This window comes from Trichomonas vaginalis, chromosome IV (genome assembly GCF_026262505.1).
Source record: "Trichomonas vaginalis G3 chromosome IV, whole genome shotgun sequence".
Lineage (NCBI taxonomy): Eukaryota > Parabasalia > Trichomonadida > Trichomonadidae > Trichomonas > Trichomonas vaginalis.
Window position 1 is genome coordinate 35,785,208 of NC_067206.1, and position 20,166 is coordinate 35,805,373.

At 34.2% G+C, this 20,166-nt stretch overlaps 14 protein-coding genes and 2 pseudogenes across 16 annotated transcripts, besides 2 other annotated features; 9 read left to right on the top strand and 7 right to left on the bottom strand.

Moving 5' to 3' along the window:
• Window positions 1-116: part of a terminal%2Cinverted (terminal inverted repeat of Maverick-1B transposon ID:TVAGG3_0228750) that runs on past the window's edge.
• Window positions 1-20,166: part of a mobile genetic element that runs on past both edges of the window.
• Window positions 117-437, bottom strand: TVAGG3_0228760 (uncharacterized protein; the record flags this gene model as incomplete). Its single annotated transcript, XM_051227248.1, has 1 exon — window positions 117-437. The coding sequence occupies one exon, from the start codon at window positions 435-437 to the stop codon at window positions 117-119; it is 321 nt and encodes a 106-aa protein (XP_051112234.1).
• Window positions 601-1,122, bottom strand: TVAGG3_0228770 (protein of unknown function, DUF4107 family; the record flags this gene model as incomplete). Its single annotated transcript, XM_051227249.1, has 1 exon — window positions 601-1,122. One exon carries the CDS (start codon window positions 1,120-1,122, stop codon window positions 601-603), a length of 522 nt encoding a protein of 173 aa, XP_051112235.1.
• TVAGG3_0228780 (uncharacterized protein) lies at window positions 1,530-2,126 on the bottom strand (the record flags this gene model as incomplete). The annotated part of the gene is made up of 1 exon (XM_051227250.1): window positions 1,530-2,126. A coding segment is annotated over one exon (597 nt), but the record flags the coding sequence as incomplete, so codon positions are not given.
• Window positions 2,251-3,105, top strand: TVAGG3_0228790 (protein of unknown function, DUF4106 family; the record flags this gene model as incomplete). Its single annotated transcript, XM_051227251.1, has 1 exon — window positions 2,251-3,105. The coding sequence occupies one exon, from the start codon at window positions 2,251-2,253 to the stop codon at window positions 3,103-3,105; it is 855 nt and encodes a 284-aa protein (XP_051112237.1).
• TVAGG3_0228800 (uncharacterized protein) lies at window positions 4,367-5,131 on the bottom strand (the record flags this gene model as incomplete). Its single annotated transcript, XM_051227252.1, has 1 exon — window positions 4,367-5,131. One exon carries the CDS (start codon window positions 5,129-5,131, stop codon window positions 4,367-4,369), a length of 765 nt encoding a protein of 254 aa, XP_051112238.1.
• Window positions 8,796-9,347, top strand: TVAGG3_0228810 (integrase core domain containing protein family; the record flags this gene model as incomplete). Its single annotated transcript, XM_051227253.1, has 1 exon — window positions 8,796-9,347. One exon carries the CDS (start codon window positions 8,796-8,798, stop codon window positions 9,345-9,347), a length of 552 nt encoding a protein of 183 aa, XP_051112239.1.
• Window positions 9,963-10,520, top strand: TVAGG3_0228820 (organellar and viral DNA polymerase type B; the record flags this gene model as incomplete). Its single annotated transcript, XM_001324522.2, has 1 exon — window positions 9,963-10,520. The coding sequence occupies one exon, from the start codon at window positions 9,963-9,965 to the stop codon at window positions 10,518-10,520; it is 558 nt and encodes a 185-aa protein (XP_001324557.2).
• On the top strand, window positions 11,007-11,618 carry TVAGG3_0228830 (organellar and viral DNA polymerase type B; the record flags this gene model as incomplete). Its single annotated transcript, XM_001324523.2, has 1 exon — window positions 11,007-11,618. The coding sequence occupies one exon, from the start codon at window positions 11,007-11,009 to the stop codon at window positions 11,616-11,618; it is 612 nt and encodes a 203-aa protein (XP_001324558.2).
• Window positions 11,707-12,503, top strand: TVAGG3_0228840 (KilA, N-terminal/APSES-type HTH, DNA-binding family; the record flags this gene model as incomplete). The annotated part of the gene is made up of 1 exon (XM_001324524.2): window positions 11,707-12,503. A coding segment is annotated over one exon (797 nt), but the record flags the coding sequence as incomplete, so codon positions are not given.
• On the bottom strand, window positions 12,889-13,361 carry TVAGG3_0228850 (uncharacterized protein; the record flags this gene model as incomplete). The annotated part of the gene is made up of 1 exon (XM_051227254.1): window positions 12,889-13,361. A coding segment is annotated over one exon (473 nt), but the record flags the coding sequence as incomplete, so codon positions are not given.
• On the top strand, window positions 13,447-13,953 carry TVAGG3_0228860 (annotated as a pseudogene). The gene has a single exon. A coding segment is annotated over exon 1 (507 nt).
• Window positions 14,076-14,846, top strand: TVAGG3_0228870 (organellar and viral DNA polymerase type B; the record flags this gene model as incomplete). Its single annotated transcript, XM_051227255.1, has 1 exon — window positions 14,076-14,846. A coding segment is annotated over one exon (771 nt), but the record flags the coding sequence as incomplete, so codon positions are not given.
• TVAGG3_0228880 lies at window positions 15,464-16,541 on the top strand (annotated as a pseudogene). Its single transcript has one exon. A coding segment is annotated over exon 1 (1,078 nt).
• TVAGG3_0228890 (organellar and viral DNA polymerase type B) lies at window positions 16,714-17,289 on the top strand (the record flags this gene model as incomplete). Its single annotated transcript, XM_051227256.1, has 1 exon — window positions 16,714-17,289. The coding sequence occupies one exon, from the start codon at window positions 16,714-16,716 to the stop codon at window positions 17,287-17,289; it is 576 nt and encodes a 191-aa protein (XP_051112242.1).
• On the bottom strand, window positions 18,239-18,832 carry TVAGG3_0228900 (uncharacterized protein; the record flags this gene model as incomplete). Its single annotated transcript, XM_051227257.1, has 1 exon — window positions 18,239-18,832. A coding segment is annotated over one exon (594 nt), but the record flags the coding sequence as incomplete, so codon positions are not given.
• TVAGG3_0228910 (uncharacterized protein) lies at window positions 18,898-19,117 on the bottom strand (the record flags this gene model as incomplete). The annotated part of the gene is made up of 1 exon (XM_051227258.1): window positions 18,898-19,117. A coding segment is annotated over one exon (220 nt), but the record flags the coding sequence as incomplete, so codon positions are not given.

Below are 20,166 nucleotides of genomic sequence, written 5' to 3' on the forward strand. Positions count from 1 at the left end.
TATTTTACAACACAAACGACAACACTAACTTAACCTTAAATATTTATAAAGCCGCCAACCACTTCACCTCACTAACGTTTTCACTAACGAACTCACTAATGTAAAAATAAACGTTCTCACTTACAAAAGTATTGCAACTCCTCCCATTGCTGTGCTTCATATAACAGCTCATAATCTTCTGACTCACTTTCTTCTTCATATAGGTCAAAATCACTGTCATAGTTTATACCTGTAAGTTTTGACAAAGCTAATGAAACACGCTTACCGTTTGTATCTATTGCTTGTATAAACTTTCCATTATGCTTGTAGTCATAAACGCTCAAACTAACTTTACCCTTTCTCCCTCGTATCTGATAGAATGTATTTTCACGAGGAACGAAGAACAAATTCTTGAACTCATGACCGTTGTAGTTTGTTATCTCAATAGTTTTCGTCATTACATCCAAAATAAAATAAAAAATTATATAAAAATAAAATAAAAAATTAATGATATCACCACCCTCACACGTATGAAAACATAGCACAAAAATAAATTTAGGTGAAGAGGTGAGATCTCACCTCTTTTTTCACCTCTTTTTTCACCCTGTTGAATTCATTGCTTTATCCAACTCTCTTCCTTGGTTTCTTTTTAGTTGCTTTCTTCACGTCTGTCTCCAACTTGACTGTCTTTCTTCTTCGTCCGTAATGATACCAGTTACTTCCACCAGTCAATGGGTCAAATGGTCTTTCGTAAGGGTTTCCATACATTCCATAGGGACCATACGGAAGAACTACTGGTGGAGAAGAAACATTTTCTTTAGTTCCATCGAATCTATTTAAATGCATTGTTTCACCTTTCATCTGGTCATTAAAGTCTTTTGCGTGTTTTGCAAACTCATCGTCCTTTCCTAAAGCATTTTCTGACTCAGTCGCAACCAAATTGGATGCTTTATTTATGAGCCCTATTTTATTTAATCTTAACTTCTTTGCAACCCAGCCTCCAATCTTCCCTTTATTTGCATCTAATGTCTTCGAAACCCTTCCTCCACTCATTTTATTTACTGCGTCATAAGCTCCAAGTGCTTTTGCTCCAAATGCTAATGCTTTTGTTCCCATTGCGCCTAAAGCTGCCCAAGCTACCATTTACACCATATTAAAATCATCTCTCTTCAATATTATCTCATAAAAGTTCTCGTTACTGGAGAAAGTCAATGAAACATAAACGTTCTCATTCATAAACTTCTTTCTTATATCATCTATACGCTTCAAAATGTCTGAACAATTGCTAACATCTTCTACAACAGTTATTTCATCATGAATGACCTTCAAGAACAAGCTCATTTAATATGCTATTAAAATCATCTCAATAATGAGTCCATCCTTTCCGTCTTTGGGTAGCACAACATCTTTCATTGAAGAAGGTTCGACAAGTCTTATGTTAAACTTACTGACAAAGTTTGTTATACTATAATGCTTGGCGGCGAATACATGTAGTTTGAAAGACATAATATAGATTCTTCAGCAAATTCACTTATACTGGATTTTATAACAATGTTCTCACGAGACCAAATACCACCAATTGACAATCTTGTAAGCAATCCTGCTGAACCTTCTACTGTAAACGTCGATGGTAACATTCCACGAAGGTCATCTATTGACATCGTTGAGTCACTGTATTTAAATATTTTCTTAAAGCAATCGTCATTATCTAACCATGCAATAGCTTTGAAGTTTTCATTCGAATATACATCTGCTTCATTAAATGTAAAACCTGACTTCTTTGCAGAGATGACTTTAAAATCTATTGAGTTTGTTTCAAAATTATATGCTATGGTAACTTCTGAAGGTAATGGATGTCCTTCCGCAGTCAGTTGTTCTCTCACTACCGTTTGAAGCTTTGTATTAAAAACTTTCATGTCATCTCCTGTATCTAAGTTCACATACACAGCAACAGGGAAACTATCTTGCTTCTTTGTTTCATCATTATATCTCAAAACATTAAAGTTCTTCAATAATATTGTTCTTCCTGCTGGAATACTTCGAACCTGTCTGATTTCAATAGCTTTCTCACCTCCTACATACTCTACCCAGTGTCTTGGATATTCATAAGTATACTGACTTTCTTGAATTTTGGTTGGTTTCATCATAACATGTTCATAGTATATCTTTATACTCTTGTCAGTTAGACTCGGTGCTATGTTCTGAATATTTCTGACTTGCATTTTTAATGGAGATAAAATGAAGCATTTAATACATGACGTAGATGAAGACATGAATGAAACTACAGACAAACTTAACTCTTCTCTTATTCTTCCTTTCAGTAAGGACTATGAGTTCTGTTCAAATGGCGTTTATTTCTATTGTGGAAAGATGGGGTCAGGAAAGACATTCAACCTCATTCGTCATATACTCATAACAGAACGTTTAGGAAATGACTCATATTATGACCAAATCATTATATCAGCAACTTCAGACTCTATGGACTCAACAGCGAAAACATTTATGTCAAAAGTTCAAGCCTCTGTCGTTAAAGTTCCAGACAGTGAACTCATTGAATTTCTTCAACGTTACATTCGACGTAAGAGGAAATATTATGCCATCGTTGAATTTATACAGTCAGGAATGCAAAAGACTTCTGAGGAGATGGAAAGAATTATTGACAAACACCACTTACGTCAATACTCAGGAGTTTACGATATGAAACGACTTACAAACTACATTCTGTCAAAACTTTCAAAATACCCCTTCAAAAAATATCCTTCAAATACTTTGTTAGTTTGTGACGACTTCGCCGGAAAAGGTTTAGTGTCAAAACCAGACTCACCATTAGCTAACATCATTACTAAAGTCAGACATTACCACTTAACTGTAGCAATACTTATGCAAACATGGAGGTTTTTAGCTTTAAACATAAAACGTCTCATAACTGACTTCGTTATCTTTCAAGGTTTCTCACGCTATGATATTGAACTCATTTGGAAACAGTCAGGTATAACATTACCTTTTGAAGAAATTTGGGAAGCATATAAGTCTCTCATCTCTCCTCGTTCATACCTTGAGATTCATATCATGACTAATACCATTAAAGTCAAAAATATTCCATGGGAACGACCAACATTGTTTTAAAGTTTAACCTTCAATTGACTGATGGTAAACAAATTCCATGCATCTCTGTCGCCATTTCTGTTAATATTTTTGCTGTCATTCATATCATCCACTTCCCCATCCGTTAGCTTTTGAGGATATGCGTTAGAATAGCTGTTCTTAAATGAAGGCTTTTCACCTTTGAGAGCATAAACTCTATAACTTTCTGCATACTTTATGTTTGAACCTCCTGAGCCATCATTGACATAAATTTTTATAGGCTTCCACCCTTTGTTCATGTTCCTGCTTCTTCCCTTAGCTCTTTTGTTCAGTAGTTCTGCATCTTTATACACAGCACCTGTCTCAGTGAATTCAACAATATTTTCATTCGTTAGCTTTACATTCAAAACCCTTGTCGAGTATATTGTTCATTTCATACATATAAAAGGTTTTTATTCTATATGAAATGAGAAGCAAATCCATCTTAGCTGGTGCCGTTAATGTTCCAATTGAACCAACATCAAATGTTGACTCACGAACGACAAACAATATTGTCATAAAGAACTATAGTTCAGAGTGTTTGAAAGAAAAAGAACCAGAACTGAAATCCGTGAATTTAAACACAGCTTCAAACGCTAACGCTACATCAGATGTTAAGTTAGAGTATCCACCACTGACCAAATTCTTTCAAGAGAAGCCAACGACAACCCTTACACAAATGTTCAAACAAATCCTTCAGATAACGTAGACCATTACCTTCTTCAGTTATACCAAACAATTTACTCAAAGACGATAAGAAGCTTTTGACAAATCTTATAAGTAAGAACCAAATAATTCTAACAAAGGAGGACCTTGAAAATGTTATATCACGAATAACAGGGAAACAATGTGTCATTGACTATCTCGACCCTGAAATCGAATGCTGTGGTCAAACTCCACCATTCATGAAAATAGGTAACATCCGCATCATTGAAACACCAGGAACTACAGGAGTTGAGTTTAAGTATAAATATTCGAACGAGTATACAAAACTTTCAACAGAATATAAACTTTGCTTGAAATATGTTTTAGTAAATTAAAGCAATTTGTAATATCTCCAAAACTTCTTCAACAGTATCGAACTCATCTTCATAATGCAAACCTAATCTTATTGACTTGGTGCAGTTTTCACTAACACAATATAGCGCTTTGCGCTCGGCGCCTTTGACGCCTTTTTCTGTTCTCTTGACTGACATAACTAACTCATTTGTTTCATCAAACAGCAACAACCAAAGTTCATGACCTAATACATAACATTCATACTTTATATTTTTAGCTCTGAGTTCTCTTGTAAGCTGTTGCATTTAATATTTTCTAAAAAGTCAACTTCAACAGTCATTCGCACTGGTGCCTTCAGTTCTACAGGCTCTCCTTGAAAGTCAACAAGTCTGAATTGCATGTCTTTCAAATTATGAGGACTAATGCGAACCCATTTACCTAAATGAGTTGCTATGACAGGAACGTTTGGAATGAACATTGAATTGACTGCATAACAGAAGGATTTATATTCTACTGAACCTTTACTATTAACTCCTGAAATGCCTGTGACATTAGCTATTTTTGACTCAATGTACAAACAGTTGCCATAACATACGTATGGAACAGATTTCATCTCAATCGTTTTGTCAACACTTTTCAAAGGTAGTTGCATATGGTATGCTCCCAGAAGCAATTGAACTCTATGACTCATTCGTGTTATCTTAAACTCCTTCGCATAACTGAACTTCAATGTTCCCTCAGAAGAGAGTTTGACATCTATGTTGCCAATAGTTTCTTCATTTATGAGAGTACCTATGACTCCAGCAATTTTATCTATTCTGTACTCTGCTCTGTTAGGAAATGTTATAAAACTTCTTTTGTCATCTATTTCAATCTCTATGAAATCTGTTTCATCTGTTATGACAAAAGTTGCGATAGTATTGAAGTCAACAACTCTGAAAGCAAGCGCTTCATTCTGAAGACCTAAGTTTGTTTGTAGCTTTACTGTCCCGTATTCGTTTGGGTCTGTACTTTGCAAATAGAACAACATTTTATTCTCATTAAAATATGACTATTGCTGCATATGCGTATGAAACAAATGAAGCAAGAAGAGCACATGAACTAGTAAACGAAAACTCAACTTTAACCATTGAAGGCAATGATTTAGTCATTGACGATGGAAAGACTAAAAAAGTCATTGATTTCGATACTTTTAACACTTATGACCCATTCATTACAATAAGTAAAGTTCCTATCATAAATGATGGAACGGTGCAATATATAAATTCTACAGTAGATGCCTCATTAGTGAAAGTACTGAATGTTCTCATTGAATTGTTAAAGAGCTTTCGATTTGACGACAACATTAAATGCCTAAAGAATTTAGTCATGAATGAGAAACAAATTCTCGGCGTTGCTGGTAGCAGTAATGATGTACACCTTATGACATTAGAATATTATAACGAACATAAAGATGAACTGAAAGGAGAGAAGGGTGACACCGGACCTCAAGGACCACAAGGAATTCAAGGAATTCAAGGAATACAAGGACCTCAAGGAATTCAAGGACCTCAAGGCGAGAACGGTTTGGATGGTGTAGATGGAAAGGATGGAAAAACTGCTAAATCATGGATATGGGACCTTATAAATACTGGTTTAACAGCTGCTTCATATGGAGTTCTTCAATACCAAATCGGAAAGATATGGGCAGTACTTGGTGAACAAGTTTTAGATGACGTTAAAAATGCTTTGAACTTCATTTCAAATGGTTCGGATACTATTAAAACTTTATCTGGTTGGATGCAAGAAACAAGGAGTCAAATAGATACTGTAAGACGTATAGCAAACAATGCACGTACGGGATTGGATACTTTACGAGAAGCACAAAGTACACTAAAGGAAGCAAATGATATTCTTGGCTCAGTATCAGACATGCATGAAGATTGGCTTAAAGGTATTGAAAATCTTTAAAAAATCACAGTCAGTCTATTGCTGACTACAAGAAAAGTATAGATTTTTTACATAGTGCTATGGACGTACATGATGGAAGCATAAGGAACTTACTTAATGCTAACAATAACTTACCAGGAACTATTAAAGCATTTATAAAGTCCTTTGTAAAACCTGGTGCTCTAACATTTAGGTCTTTGAGAGCAAGAGCATTGAAGTCAAGAGATGCAAAAACTCCAACAGAACCTACAGAAGGAACTGAAACAACAGAAACTCCAGAAGAACCACCAAAACCAACAGCTAATGAAATATTGTTCGAATATTTTCCAAGGTACTCTGTTCTCATTGCATACATTCAAGAAATACTTAAGAAAGCAGACTTGACTTTAGGAGATGATGAAAGTTCTGTATATCTTTCGTTCCAGTTTCAAATAGCAGAACTTTTGAGACAGATATGCTTAATGTATGACAACATCTCTGATTTCACAAGATATGATGACGACCATGACCCCGAACACGGTGAAGAAGAAGTTTTACAAACATCCATTAAGACAGGAAAGGTTTTAACTCAAAGTCTCATTATTGACACCAAAGATGGCGAAGTGGACGTTCTTCAAGAGCTGAAGAAAAATACTTCTTCGGGAGGTGGTGGTAGGCATGAACTTGAAATAAATGAGATAGAAGAGAAATTAGCCGAAAAAGCAGATAAAGAACATAAACACAATATCTCCGATATAAATGAACTTCAAGCTACATTAAATAGTAAAGCGGACAAAAATGAACTTGACGCAATGAAGAAAGTTTTGAAATCTCATAAACACAATATCTCCGATATAAATGAACTTCAAGCTACATTAAATAGTAAAGCGGACAAGAACCATGTTCATTATATAACTTCAGATGAACAGATTATAACGGACTACCATGGATATTTAACACGAAGTGAAGAAGTGAAGACGAAAAATGTTAATGAAAGAAGATATAAATTCATTCGTGCTAAAGGTTATGACATACACTGTACTGTACAGTATGACACAGGTATAGCACCACAATCATTTGGTTATAACGCTGAAATTTATGCCTCTACTTTCAATGTTAACGGTGTATTAGTTGAACCAAGATTTACTTTGAGAGTTAAGTCAAAAATAACGTTTGAAGATGCTATTAAAAGTAAAGCTGACAAAGATGAACTTGAAGCAACGAACAAAGTTTTGAGATCTCATAAACACAATATCTCCGATATAAATGAACTTCAAACTTCTTTAGACAGTAAAGCCGACAAGAACCATACACATAAATCCTTCACTACTGTTAGAGCAGACGACATAATATTGAACTTTGACCTTGGTTCAAGTGCACCTTTAGAGAATCCAAGTACAAGCGTAAAAGATACTCTTAACAATTTAGATAAGAGTTACAGGAACATTGAAGGTCATGCCAGAAACTTTGAAGCACATGAACTACCAGCAATGTTAGATAAGAAAGCAGACAAAACTTATGTGGATGCAGAACTAACAAAGAAATTTTCGAAACCAGATACAATGACATTTACAACAGAAATTATAAATGGTGAACCAGCAACTCCATTTGAATTTGTTAGAGGTCTTCAACCAGATACTTTTGAATTTTTCTTGGATAATTCTATTGAACTAACATTACATTATAAAAGTGGAACAAATGCAACATTTCATCCGGGAGATACATTCCAAATGGTATTTAATGACATAAGTTCTTTAGAATATGTTTATAGAGTTATGAGCATATATGATTTAATATATCCTATAGGAGCTGTTTATACGTCTATGAATCCAATAAATCCAAACACTTTATTTGGTGGTAGATGGTATGAAATAGTTGACAGTTTTCCATTCTACACTAATACGCAGTCAATGAAGATGGGAGGTTCAAAGAAAATAGGTATTGAAAACCTTCCTTCACATATGCATAGGTTCAGTGAAGAACATCTGTGGAAGGAAACCATTCACATTCAATTAACAAAAAAAGAGGTTATATAAATCTTGCAGCGGGTTCGAATAGACAGGGAATGAACAGATATGATATCTCAGATGACCCCAAAGATGTTAGCACGGGTATTTTCTGTGGAACTGCAGGAAATCATACACATGTTGTAGCTGGTATTACAGACCAGCAGGTAATGGAAAAGATTATATCTCCTTATATAACAATGCACGCTTGGATACGAGATTGGTTTAAAATCTTTAACTTTACATAAATGAGCTTGAAAGAAGTTATCGAACAACATCCATGGAGGTCATTTAAGAAGTTCAATGAAGCTGCAAAGAGTTGGGATTTACTAACAGAGCTGAAGTTAAAGGTTCTTTGACAAAAATGTTGTACATCAAACAAAAATAAACCCTTACGACTACTTTTTACCAATTTACTCCAACACTCCCGACGCATACCAATTTGACACTCTCATTCAAAGCAGAAAAGGAGGACATAAACCATTCCTCATCTTCATTAATGTTAACACTCGCAAAGCTTTTGCGTATATAATGAAAAATAAAGGAACTCGTGAAGTGTTAAGAGTTTTACAAAAGTTTGTAGCAGAACATAGCCCAAGTACTTTAACATCAGACCAAGACGGTGCTTACCTCAGTAATGAAATCACAGATTTTCTCATTAAGCATAACATAACTCACTACACTACTGAAGACCATAACCATAACATACTCGGCATCATAAACCGCTTCATAAGAACACTCAGAGATTTAAACCAAGAGCGAGACTTTACCGAAGAAACAATGAAACACTTTCTCGAAGTATATAATTCCTCAACACATTCTACAACAGGACATACACCAAATTCAATGACACAACAACAAGAAGAAAAGTATATACAAAAGAAACGAAGCCAAACACAAAATATCAGAAATTCAACACAATTTACCCTCATTCCTGGTACAAAAGTTCGTGTAGTTCTTGACGACAAACCGTTGACAAAGAAACGTTTAAGGTTAAGTAGAAACTATTATATCGTAGACTCTACGCAAGGTAATGGATATCTTATAAAAGCTGCTGACGACTCTATTGCGTTTTACCCTCGTCATAAATTAGTCGAAAGTAGTAATGGCAAACTTGCTGAAACCATTGACGAAGCAAAGCGAGGAGTGGTTATTGAAATACTTGGCTATAACATAAACGATGACACTTATAAAGTAAGATATGAAGGAGGTGTTGAAGATGTTATACCATCTAAGAACTTGAGAGAGTCGAAGCCAACACATCTGGGACCATTAGAGCGGGAGTACTGGAAAGACAAAAACATGCCAGAAAGAATAAGAAAATTCTTCTAAACTTTTTCGTTGGATGTAAATCAGACATGAATGAGAACAGTCATGTATTATTAATGGTACCATTTATTTTTGTCATAAATTTACACCAAAAATATATTTTAGGTGAAGAGGTGAGATCTCACCTGTTTTTCTCACCTGTTTTTTTCACCCTCATGAATTTTCATGAATTTCCTTAAGACAGAAAAAATAAAGTTAGTTTTATTTTATTTATTTTTTTTATTTTGTATAAAAGATATGATTTCAACAATCGGCACAACAACAATTCAAACTACAGCACCAAACTCGTTAGTCATGAATCCTACGTCAATGTTAGTAGAAATGAAAAGCTTTATTCCTTCTTCATATACTTTCGAAACAAAAATCCAGAAGATAAAGCAAGAACTTTTAACAAGTAATTTAGACTGTAGTGCGAAAGATGAAACAAATGAACAGTATCTTTATGAAATGGAGGACATTATTGACCATTTACCCAAATTGCCTGAAATTCAGCAACAAAAACTAACCATTCCCGAATTTGACGAAATTGAAGTCAAAGCAACTGACTCGGTAGAAATAAAGAAGTTCATACGTAAAGTAAATTATGAATTCCTTGGTTTTCATTGCAACCATAAAGTTATGGACAAAGATTGCGACATGGTTATAAAAAATATTTCTGACATATATAAATCTGAAGAATTTAAGACCTACGACAACTTTGTTTCATTAGTTGCTGAATGTGTTTGGGAAATAAGAGATAAAGATAGAAGAGGCAAAGTATGGAATGAACAACTAAGACCCGCTATGTTTGAGATGAAGAGAGCAATTGACGCCTTAGTTGTTTTAGCAGGTAAGGTTTCAGAATATAACGCAAAAATGAACCCGCAATGTTCTAAATGTAAAGCAGCAATGAGGAAATATAACTACTCAGTCAAAGAGATAGAAAGAATGAGAAACGACTATGCAGACTTAAAGAAAGAAGCAGAAAAGTCAGCAGAAGATAAAATGGACATGTTGACATTTCTTAATAAAAATTATCCAACAGCAGAAGATTTCCTTCTGTCTGACGTCAAGAAGAAATATAAAGAGACTTTCGGCATTGTTAAAACATTCGATGTACTAAAAGAAGAAATAGAAGCTACGAAATTGTTTAGAGTCTCAAATATACATCGTACAATTCATGTAAAACGCTTGTGAAAAAAGAGGTGAGAAAAGAGGTGAGAAAACGGGTGAGATGTCACCTCTTCACCTAAACATTATTTTTATTGAATTCAGCAACAAAATTCTGAGTAAAATAATTTTTAGGGCATGTGTCAAACCGTTGAGTTTTCACAAAATTTAAAAAATAACGTTTACCATGTAAAACGCTTATAAAAAAAACAGGTGAGAAAAGAGGTGAGAAAACAGGTGAGATCTCACCTCTTCACCTAAACATTATTTTTGTCTGATTTACGCTCATTACGAAGAAGTCTTGACAAAACATTTACGAAGAAGTCTTGACAAAACATTTACGAAGAAGTCTTGACAAATTCAAGAGGGTAGAAAAGAGGTTAGATCTCACATTCTACCCTAAACATTATTTTTGCTGAATTCAGCAACAATTTTCATGAATTTTCCCGAAATAAAAAAATAAAGTTAGTTTTTTATAAAATATTTTTTTTTATTTTGTATGTAAGAACAAAAATGTCAAACATTGAGTTTGAAACAGTTAGAAAGATAGACAATGACACCAAAGTGGTTAGAATAGGTGATTTAAACGTAAGATACTCAAAGAAATACAACAAATATTCTTTGTCAGACATTTTATCTCCATCTGGAAAGCAAACAAACCACTGGGTTATAAATGCTTCTACTCAGAAAATTTTGACAAGAAATCCTGAGCTTATGATATCGGTAAGATTCTATGGAAAAAGAGCATATCTTATAGACAAAAGTCTTATACCAATAGTTTTGTTATGGATTGACCCAGTTGTTGGATATAACTTCATAACTTATGGTTCATTCGATACGGAACGTTGCAGTGAAGGCTTACTTTATATCGTTCAGAAACCGAAGGACTTCAATACAAAAAGATATAAGATAGGAAGAACATATAATATAACTCAAAGATATGACAGTACAGTCAATAGAGTCAAGGTTGTGTTTGTTAATGATATGAGAGCTGCAGAAACAGAACTACTTGAAAAGTTTGAGAAAATGTATGGTGCTCCCACGAAAGGTAAGGAAACGTTTGAAGTAGATGAGATAGATAAAGCTATAAAATTATTTGACGAAGTTGCTGAAAAATACATGTAAAGCGTTTATTTTTGGTCTTTTGTGAAAGTCAGAAAATAAAGTTAGTTTTATTTTTATTTATTTTTTTATTTTGTATGTAAAGACAGATATGTCAACAACAGAGAACACAACAACAGTTATAGTCCATGAAGCTATAAATGAAGAATATGAGTACATACAGTTTAACAAACAACTCCGTCTCATTCGTTCGGTCAAAGACGATATGTACCAAATGCAAAGTATTTTGACAGCATGTTTTGCTCCAGATACTAAGAAACCACAAGACTGGTTTAGGAACCAAAGCACTATTGAACTATTAAATGAAGCTGAAAATTCGACTACGGATTTTCTCGTAGTCGCAAAAACTCGAGTAAGTAAAAAACCGCAGTCGCCTAAAACTCATGAAAACAGTGAAGAACAGCGAGTAGGGAAAAAACCCTGGTCGCCAAAACTCTATGAAAATCGTGAAAAATTGCCAAACGGTTTGAGAGGATATTATGTACATAGACTTCTTGTAAATGCTGTTGCAATGTGGGCTTCGCCTCGTTATGCTTGGAATATTTACAGACTTCTTGACGAAATTCATAGACAAGAACGTGAAGAGCTAGAGAACAAGCTTGAAGCAAAAGACAAAAGCATTCAGAAAAGAATACCACGTTCGGTACCAAAAGGAAAGGAAAAGAACTATAAGTATATGATTTATACTGAAGAGATGGAGAAAGAAGAAGATAGAGATATGGTTATGTTGCATTTAGTCAGAAGAAACAACAAAAGCTTTTATGACTTAGCTAAAATATATAAATCTGACAGAAACTGGTTCTATCGTGAAAACTTACCGATTTCAATGACACCGAATGAGCAAATAAAGGAAATTGTCAAAAATACTCTTCCTCAAACACACTATGATATGAAAGGTTGTACAATACTTACCTTCAAAGAAGACTTACCGCTACTGAAGGAAAAGATAACAGAATATTTCGACAACTTCAAAGAGGAAGAATAAAAAAATCTAAGCTAATTTTATTTTTTTATAAAATTTTATCTCATATGAAAGAACATGAATTTAGAATATTCGGAACTCATGACAGAAGAAGAGAACGAACAACATGTAAAAGATTATGCAAAATTTCTGAAGACATACAAAGCATTTAAACAATATCTAAATGCTTCTAAAGATTATGCAAAATTTCTGAAGGTATATAAAGCTTATGAAAAAGCGTATGAAAAGTTTATACATTGGGGAATTGTTGTAAAATATCGATATGAAGACTAACCAAAAATATATTTTTGCTTAAATGACGTCAGGGTCAATTTCTTCAACCATTTCACTTCCTTCGTCAATGTCAATAGAAGCTTCTTCAACCTTTGGTAGAATTTCTGTATAACATCTTTGTTCGTTATTGTCTTCAGAGATGAAGGATAATATTTCACATTTGTTTCACCCTTCTTATATTCTTTCTGTTCGGAAAGATTCATAGCAATACTGAAGAAGTCAATGTTAGAGTTCTTTATGACAGTATAATGAGTATCTTTGACATTCACGAAGAAACTCTTTTGTTTCAAAACTACTGCTAACTCTTGTGAAGTATAACGTTTGCGGTCAATGACGATAGCTAATGGTCTGACATACTGACCAAACTTAGATTCTTTCACAAACTTCTTGTTAAAGATAACATTAACATTTGAAGCATTATTGAACTCATTCTTGATGGCAGTAGCGAGAGCATTGTATGAAAAGAACTTGCAATCTTGCATGTGTTTCATTAATAAAAATTAAAATTTTTGAAAAACTAAGCCTTAAAAAATCTAAGCTAATTTTTTCTAAAAATTTTTTTATTTCCTACTAAAGATGTATCGGAAGTTGTCTAAGTTAGAACACTCGGAAATAAAACAACTTCTTACAGAAGCTAATATAGATGTTGCAAAGCATTACGCAACAAACAAAAAGGCACTCGCTGACATCCTCAATGACTACAATGGTGCAATAAGTTATGATAGAATTCATGAGTTCATAAAGCCGCAACGCGGCGAGGACGAAGTCCATGCAAGAGCATTTCCTTTAAATGACGTTGCTATTGACTTATATCATAGACGTTCAGTACCTCATGAAGTAAGAAGAGAAATGTTTGACATAACAAATGCGACGTTGGTCATACTCGTAAAGCTCTTTCGCATGATGTTCGTCAAGAGATGTTTGACATAACAAATGCAAACGTTGGTGAAACAAGAAGAAGAGACGACACACTGAAACAACAGAGAAGAGAGATGTTTAAAAGTGCTATAGAACAAGTTCGCAAAGCTAACGATGTCATTCGTTCCATTGACGACAAACCAAAAGAAGGTGAGAGATGGTTAAAGAAAGATGAAGAGAATAGGAAGAGAAATGTGAAGTCAGGCAATAGACTCATTGACTTTAACATCGAAGCTTTAGATGAACCAAACAGAGACTACTTACACAAACATTTCGGTAAGGTTTTCATGAGACTCTTAGAGAAAATTAAAATAAACTCACAACAGAGATGGATGGTATGTTATAAACTTGGTGGAAAGTATGAATGTTCTACGTTAAACCTCAATAATATTGGAACATTACTACATCAGCTCTTGAAGGAGAACTTTATATCAGAGATAGAAGCAAATGCTGCAGGTATTGTTGAAATGCACTATGACTTCTTCTTGACAAACATAAAGAATCTTACCGAAATAAAGATGTATGATTTAACAGAATATGAAGGCTTAACGATGTCAGATGTAAAGAAAGGCAAACCAAAAAAGAGACCATATAGAGATGAAAGCACACTGACAAATGACCAGAAAGCCATTTTGGAAGCTCTTAAGCAAACAGGAAACCCAGCACTTATAGAAAGCTTTTGGAAAGATAATGGTGAAAAGAAGTTTTATAAGAAGAGAAGCGGTCAGTTCTGGAAGTATCTTTGCACATTACCTATAAATCTTGAACGCTACCAAATCTTCAATGAACTGAACAAAAGAACTGCAACACTTATGACAGAAGACAATTGTTTCGTTTATGCTTGCATTCAGGCTGGAGTAAATGAAGAAACTATTGACCACATGAGAGAAGTCATTCGTGTTAGAGACTTTCCTCAAAGTAAAGTACAAGAAATTTCTGACGCAACAGGTATAGCATTTAATGTTACCATTGGTTATTTCAATGACTCAAGACATAATGAAATAAAGAGATACATACCAAAAGAATGTGAAACTGTTCGAACTATTGACTTACTTCTTGTTGAAGACCACTACATGCTAAATGAAAGATTACCAATGACAACATATTTCATTCGCAACTATATAGAAATCTTGAAAGTGTGGTGGAATGAACATTGAGAAACAGATGAAGATTTATACAAAGAGAGAGAATAAATATGTAGTTCGTTATGATAGAACAACACCGTTATGGGATGTTATGAAAACATTGTGGGAGTGCAAATATTTCGAACCTATTTCTTATGGAGAACTTTTCACATATACGACTGACTTATATAAACAGAACCTTGCACCATTTAAAGATTTGACATATGCTCCAAAGTATTGTGTACAACTGAAGAAGAAAGCGAGTCAAAAGAAGTAAATAAAAATAAGTGCAAGTTCATTCCTGAGCACGTTTTCTTTGCTGACTTTGAGTGTAGCACGATGGCTTTCATAAAGCTTTTAACATCTGTTATGACAGTGAAGATGGTTCAGTGAGTGAAAGCATTTGGGGTCAGAACTGTGCAACAGAATTTTTGGAGCGACTTCCTGACAAGAGTTTAATATATTTCCATAACCTCAGTTATGATATAAACTTCATCTTAAGACACATGACAGAAGTGAAAGGAACTCCCATCATTAAAGGTTCACGAACAATGCAAATAACTGGCTTATATAAAGGAAGGGCAATTATTATAAAAGACTCTTACAGTGTTATAAATAAGAAGCTTAAACTATTTCCTGCTATGTTTAACTTACAAACAGGACCGAAAGAAGTATTTCCATACAACTACTACAGCAGTGTTTTGTTAGCAAATGACAACAGAACTGGTGTCATTTCTGAAGCATGTAAGTTTATCCGGGATGCAGATACATTCATGAAAAACATAGATTCCATCAAAGGTTGCAGAATAGATGAGAACCACTTCGACTTAGAAAAGTATAGCACATTTTATTGCAAACAAGATGTAAGAATTTTAAGAGAAGGTTTTGTTAAGTTCCGCAATGACATATTGAAAGAATTTGATTTAAACGTTTATGACTACGTTAGTATTTGTTCTATTGCTAACAAATTTTTGAGAACAGAGTGTACTTCCCGAATGGAAATTTATATGACCTCTCAAATAAACCAAGAGAATTTATTTCGAGATGCATTCAAGGTGGAAGATGTATGTTGTCAGATAACATGAAACAAAAGAGCGAAAAGAAACTCATTGCTGACTTCGACGCTGTTTCATTATATCCATCAGCTATAGCAAGACTTTATACTTTAGAAGGTATTCCAAAGGTTATGAAGAAAGAAATGTTAAGCACAGAGTATCTCATGAGACATTTATTCGATGACGACCAAAAGGAACCCATTGGTGAAAAGTTTATGTCTGGCTTCTTTGTTCTCATTAAGATAACAGAGATTGGAATACATAGACACTTTCCTTTAATAGTTTGTGACCCTGAACTAAATCCAGAACTTAACGTTCCCAGAAGTTCAAACACTTGCTGTTTAATGTATGTTGACCATATAACATTACAAGACCTCATAAAATATCAAGGTGTCAAATGTGAAGTGTTGCAAGGATACTATTACGATGGAAACAGAGATATTAGAATAAGAGATGAAGTAAAGAAGTTGTTTGAGTTAAGGTTAAAGTATAAGAAAGAAGGAAATCCTTTGCAAGAAAATATAAAGCTCATTCTGAACAGTATTTATGGCAAAACTATTCTATCTCCTATTGAGTCAAAAATAACCATAGTAAATGACAAAGATGCTATAAGATATGCCATCAGAAACTACAACCATATAGTGAAGTTCGAAGGTTTGGATGGTTCAGATAAAACTATTTTCAAGCTAACGAAAAGCATTTGCAGACACTTTAACTTCTGTCCACTTGGTGTTAACATTCTGTCTATGTCGAAGAGAATAATGTGTGAAGTATTCTGTACTGCTGAAGATATGGGACTTCAAATATTTTACCAGGACTGTGATAGCATGCATATTTTCAATGAAGACATACCAAAGCTTGCAGCAGAGTTTAAGAAGAGATACGGTAGAGAACTTATTGGTAAAACATTAGGTCAGTTCCATTCTGACTTCGCAGAAATAACACCTGGAAAACAAAGTTTAGCATACAAGTCAATATTTTGTGGAAAGAAGACTTACATAGACTTACTCACGAACGATTTAAATGAAGTTGCATTTCATGCACGTTGTAAAGGTGTAAAACAAGACGTTCTTGCTTTAACAGCTAATGAAATGTTTCCTGAAGCTATACAATGCTATTACAATGAAGATAAGAACATTCACATACCTGTTGGAACATATGACAAAGACTCTGAGTTCAGTTTAATGAAACTTTACAAAGCACTTCATGATGGTCAAGAGATTGGATTTGACTTATGTAAGTCTTCTAGTCCTTGCTTTGCTGAAAAGTTTAACTTCTCAATAACGACTAAAACAAGCTTTATTCGTAAGTTGAAGTTCTGAGGTCATTTATTTTTGTCAGCAATGAGGTCATTCGTGATAAAAATAATGAGGTCATATATTTTTGTCATTTATGTATAACCATTGTCTCTCTTAAACTTTGCAATAGACAGCTTTGTTCTTCTTCCTTCTACATCTGTAATGTTTATATAATCTTTGCTATACTGTCTTAAGACATTCATTCGTCTGTATTGAGTTCCCATGAAATAGTAAAAGACATCTTCACTTGGGACATAGTAGTAATTTTCTAGAGTAAATTTAGAGTATTGTATAATTTCAACAGCATCTTCAGGAAGAGTGTCTACAATGTCAAACCAATAGCCATTCGAACCAGAAATATTTCTCATGTTTTGTCTTCTCGACACCCACCTTAAGTTTGAGATATGAAAGTCTCCTCTGTCTCTGTTTATATGGTCTACTTCTCGAAGTCCTTCAGGATTCGGTATAAATTGATTTGCAACAATTTTATGCTTAAAGAGTTTATGTTTGTTTAAATAAACACAAATATAACCATCACCGTTGTCAAACTCACTTACAACTCTTTTGTTACTTATGCGCCTAATTGGATATGGGTACTCTGAAAAGATTTCATAGTCATTGTCATGTTCGAGTGTTTGCCAATGTCCTTCACCTTCCATGCCTTTCACTCAAATAAAAATTTTCAGAAAAAATAAAACTAGCGTAGATTTTACAATACTGCGATGGTAGAGTTTAAGAGTTGTGCTTCAATGTAGAGACAGTCCTTATGGTCTGGAGGTAAGAACACTGGGCAGTTATGGTCATGAGTGGAGAACATGTCTATCCAAAACTCACGATTGAAGCCAGTTAATTTATAGTATTTAGGGTTAGGAAGTGGTGAAGTTCTTGTATGACCAATGAACTCATTTTCAACTCCCTTACTTAAGTTTGAATATAATATAGCTTGCTTTCTATCCCAAATGCCAGGTGTTACAATCTTTGAAAATTCATTTTTCCTCGGAAGCATTGCATCATAATTGAAAACATTCTTGAAATCATCACTTGGTTCAGAGATTTGAAATCTTATACGTAATGGATTTTCTTTCTTTTTAGCGACTTCATTGAATGGTGAGAATACAACAAACTGACAGTCATGAGTTCCATCTTCATTTTCATTAAATTCATAATGAAAGTCTATAAGTTGTGGCTGACTACCTTCTTCTTTCAGTTGTGCAAGAAACTCACGTAAAGGCTGTAAAGTTTGTACTTCAATGTTAAACTTTTTCTCGAACATCTCATTAAATGAAATCATACATTGCAACAATGTTGTATCGTCTTTAAAGTATTTGTATATGTGAATGTTTTGGGCGCTTAAAGACTGTTCGTCATTTTCTATCTCGACTTGAAGTATAAAGTCAACCTTTCTGAAAGCACGTGTTATATACATAGATGTTATGCCAATGTACTTCTCTTCATTTATGTTCACAATCCAGTCTGTTGGAAACTTAAACGTTACTCTGTTCCCCTTTATTTTGACGTCAGGGTTTTCACTACTGAACGCAACAGATAAAGGTATTTGTCTATACATTTAATTCGGATAAAAATAAACCATTTACTCTTTCTTTGCTTCAGCTTCTTTAGCTTTTGCTTCAGCTTCTTCTCTAGCTTTCTTCGCCAGTAGTCTTGGGTTCTTTTGTCTTCCAGCAGCTAATGCAGCAAGTTGTTTTTCACTAAGTTTTCTCTTTGGTCTCTCTGGCTTTTGTTTTTGTTTTTGTTCCTTCAGTTCGGATAAAATTTGCTCACGAATTTCTTTCTTCAATGCTTCAACATCTATGACCCCTTGGGTCTTGTCCGTAGGACTTGTCTGAGTCATTTGACTGCAGATAAAAAACAAAATTAAAACTTTAACCGATGTAAAATGAGCTTGTCAAAATCAGAGCGAGAGTCTATTATATTAAATGACGCAAGAGGAATACAACATCCTTTCTATTACGTAAGTCAGAGTAAAGATGGTAAAATATACGTAAGAAAAAGAAAGGTTCCATTAGCGAATGCAGAAAGCGACAACATTAAGGTGTATGGCAAGGGTGAAGTCCACGAAGCCCATATAAAACCTTCTGTTCAAACTGAAAAGTCAATAGAACCAGAAGAAAAGAAGCCAGATGTACTTTCAATAACGAACCAAGAGCTTATTGCAAAGTTCGTGAATTTCATTGAAAAACAAACCGAGTCAAAGAATCCTGACCCGCCAGTGAAAGAAGTTGAGACAAAAGAGAATGTACAGTTCATTGAAAATGTCAAGAAACAACTTCCACCACGAATGCCAAGAAGAAGAGTGAGAATAATGAAGTAAATAGATATTTTTATCTGAAGTAAATACATGCAGAACGAACAGCTAAACGAATTTACTCCAGCAGAGCATATTCATCAGATTCGCTCATATTTCGATATCATAGACAATGCAGTTCAAATTGGTGACACTAATAGAAAATATTCTGACGCAAAGATTCCATCACAACCTGGAACTGCTAAAGATAACACATGGGTAACATTCAATCTCTCACCTCCTGGTGAAAATATGTTGGACCTTTACAATACATTCATTACGTATAAAATGGAAGGTCAATTTATTGTAGATAAAGAAATTGGTTCAGGTTCCAATAAAACAAACCCACCAGGATTTTGGATTGGTTTTGATGACGCTTTCTATGCAGTTGCTGGATATCAAATTCTTGCAAATGGTCGTATCGTATATTCTCAAGACAACGCAAGAGAAGAAGCATATATAACTTCAAACTCACAAACTACCGAACAAATAAAGAAAGTAGATGTTTTCTCAAAGACTCGACATGAAGATGTATGGAGTCATTCGGGAACATGCAGAACAGGACAAATTGTTAGTGGTCCAATTACAGCAGGAAA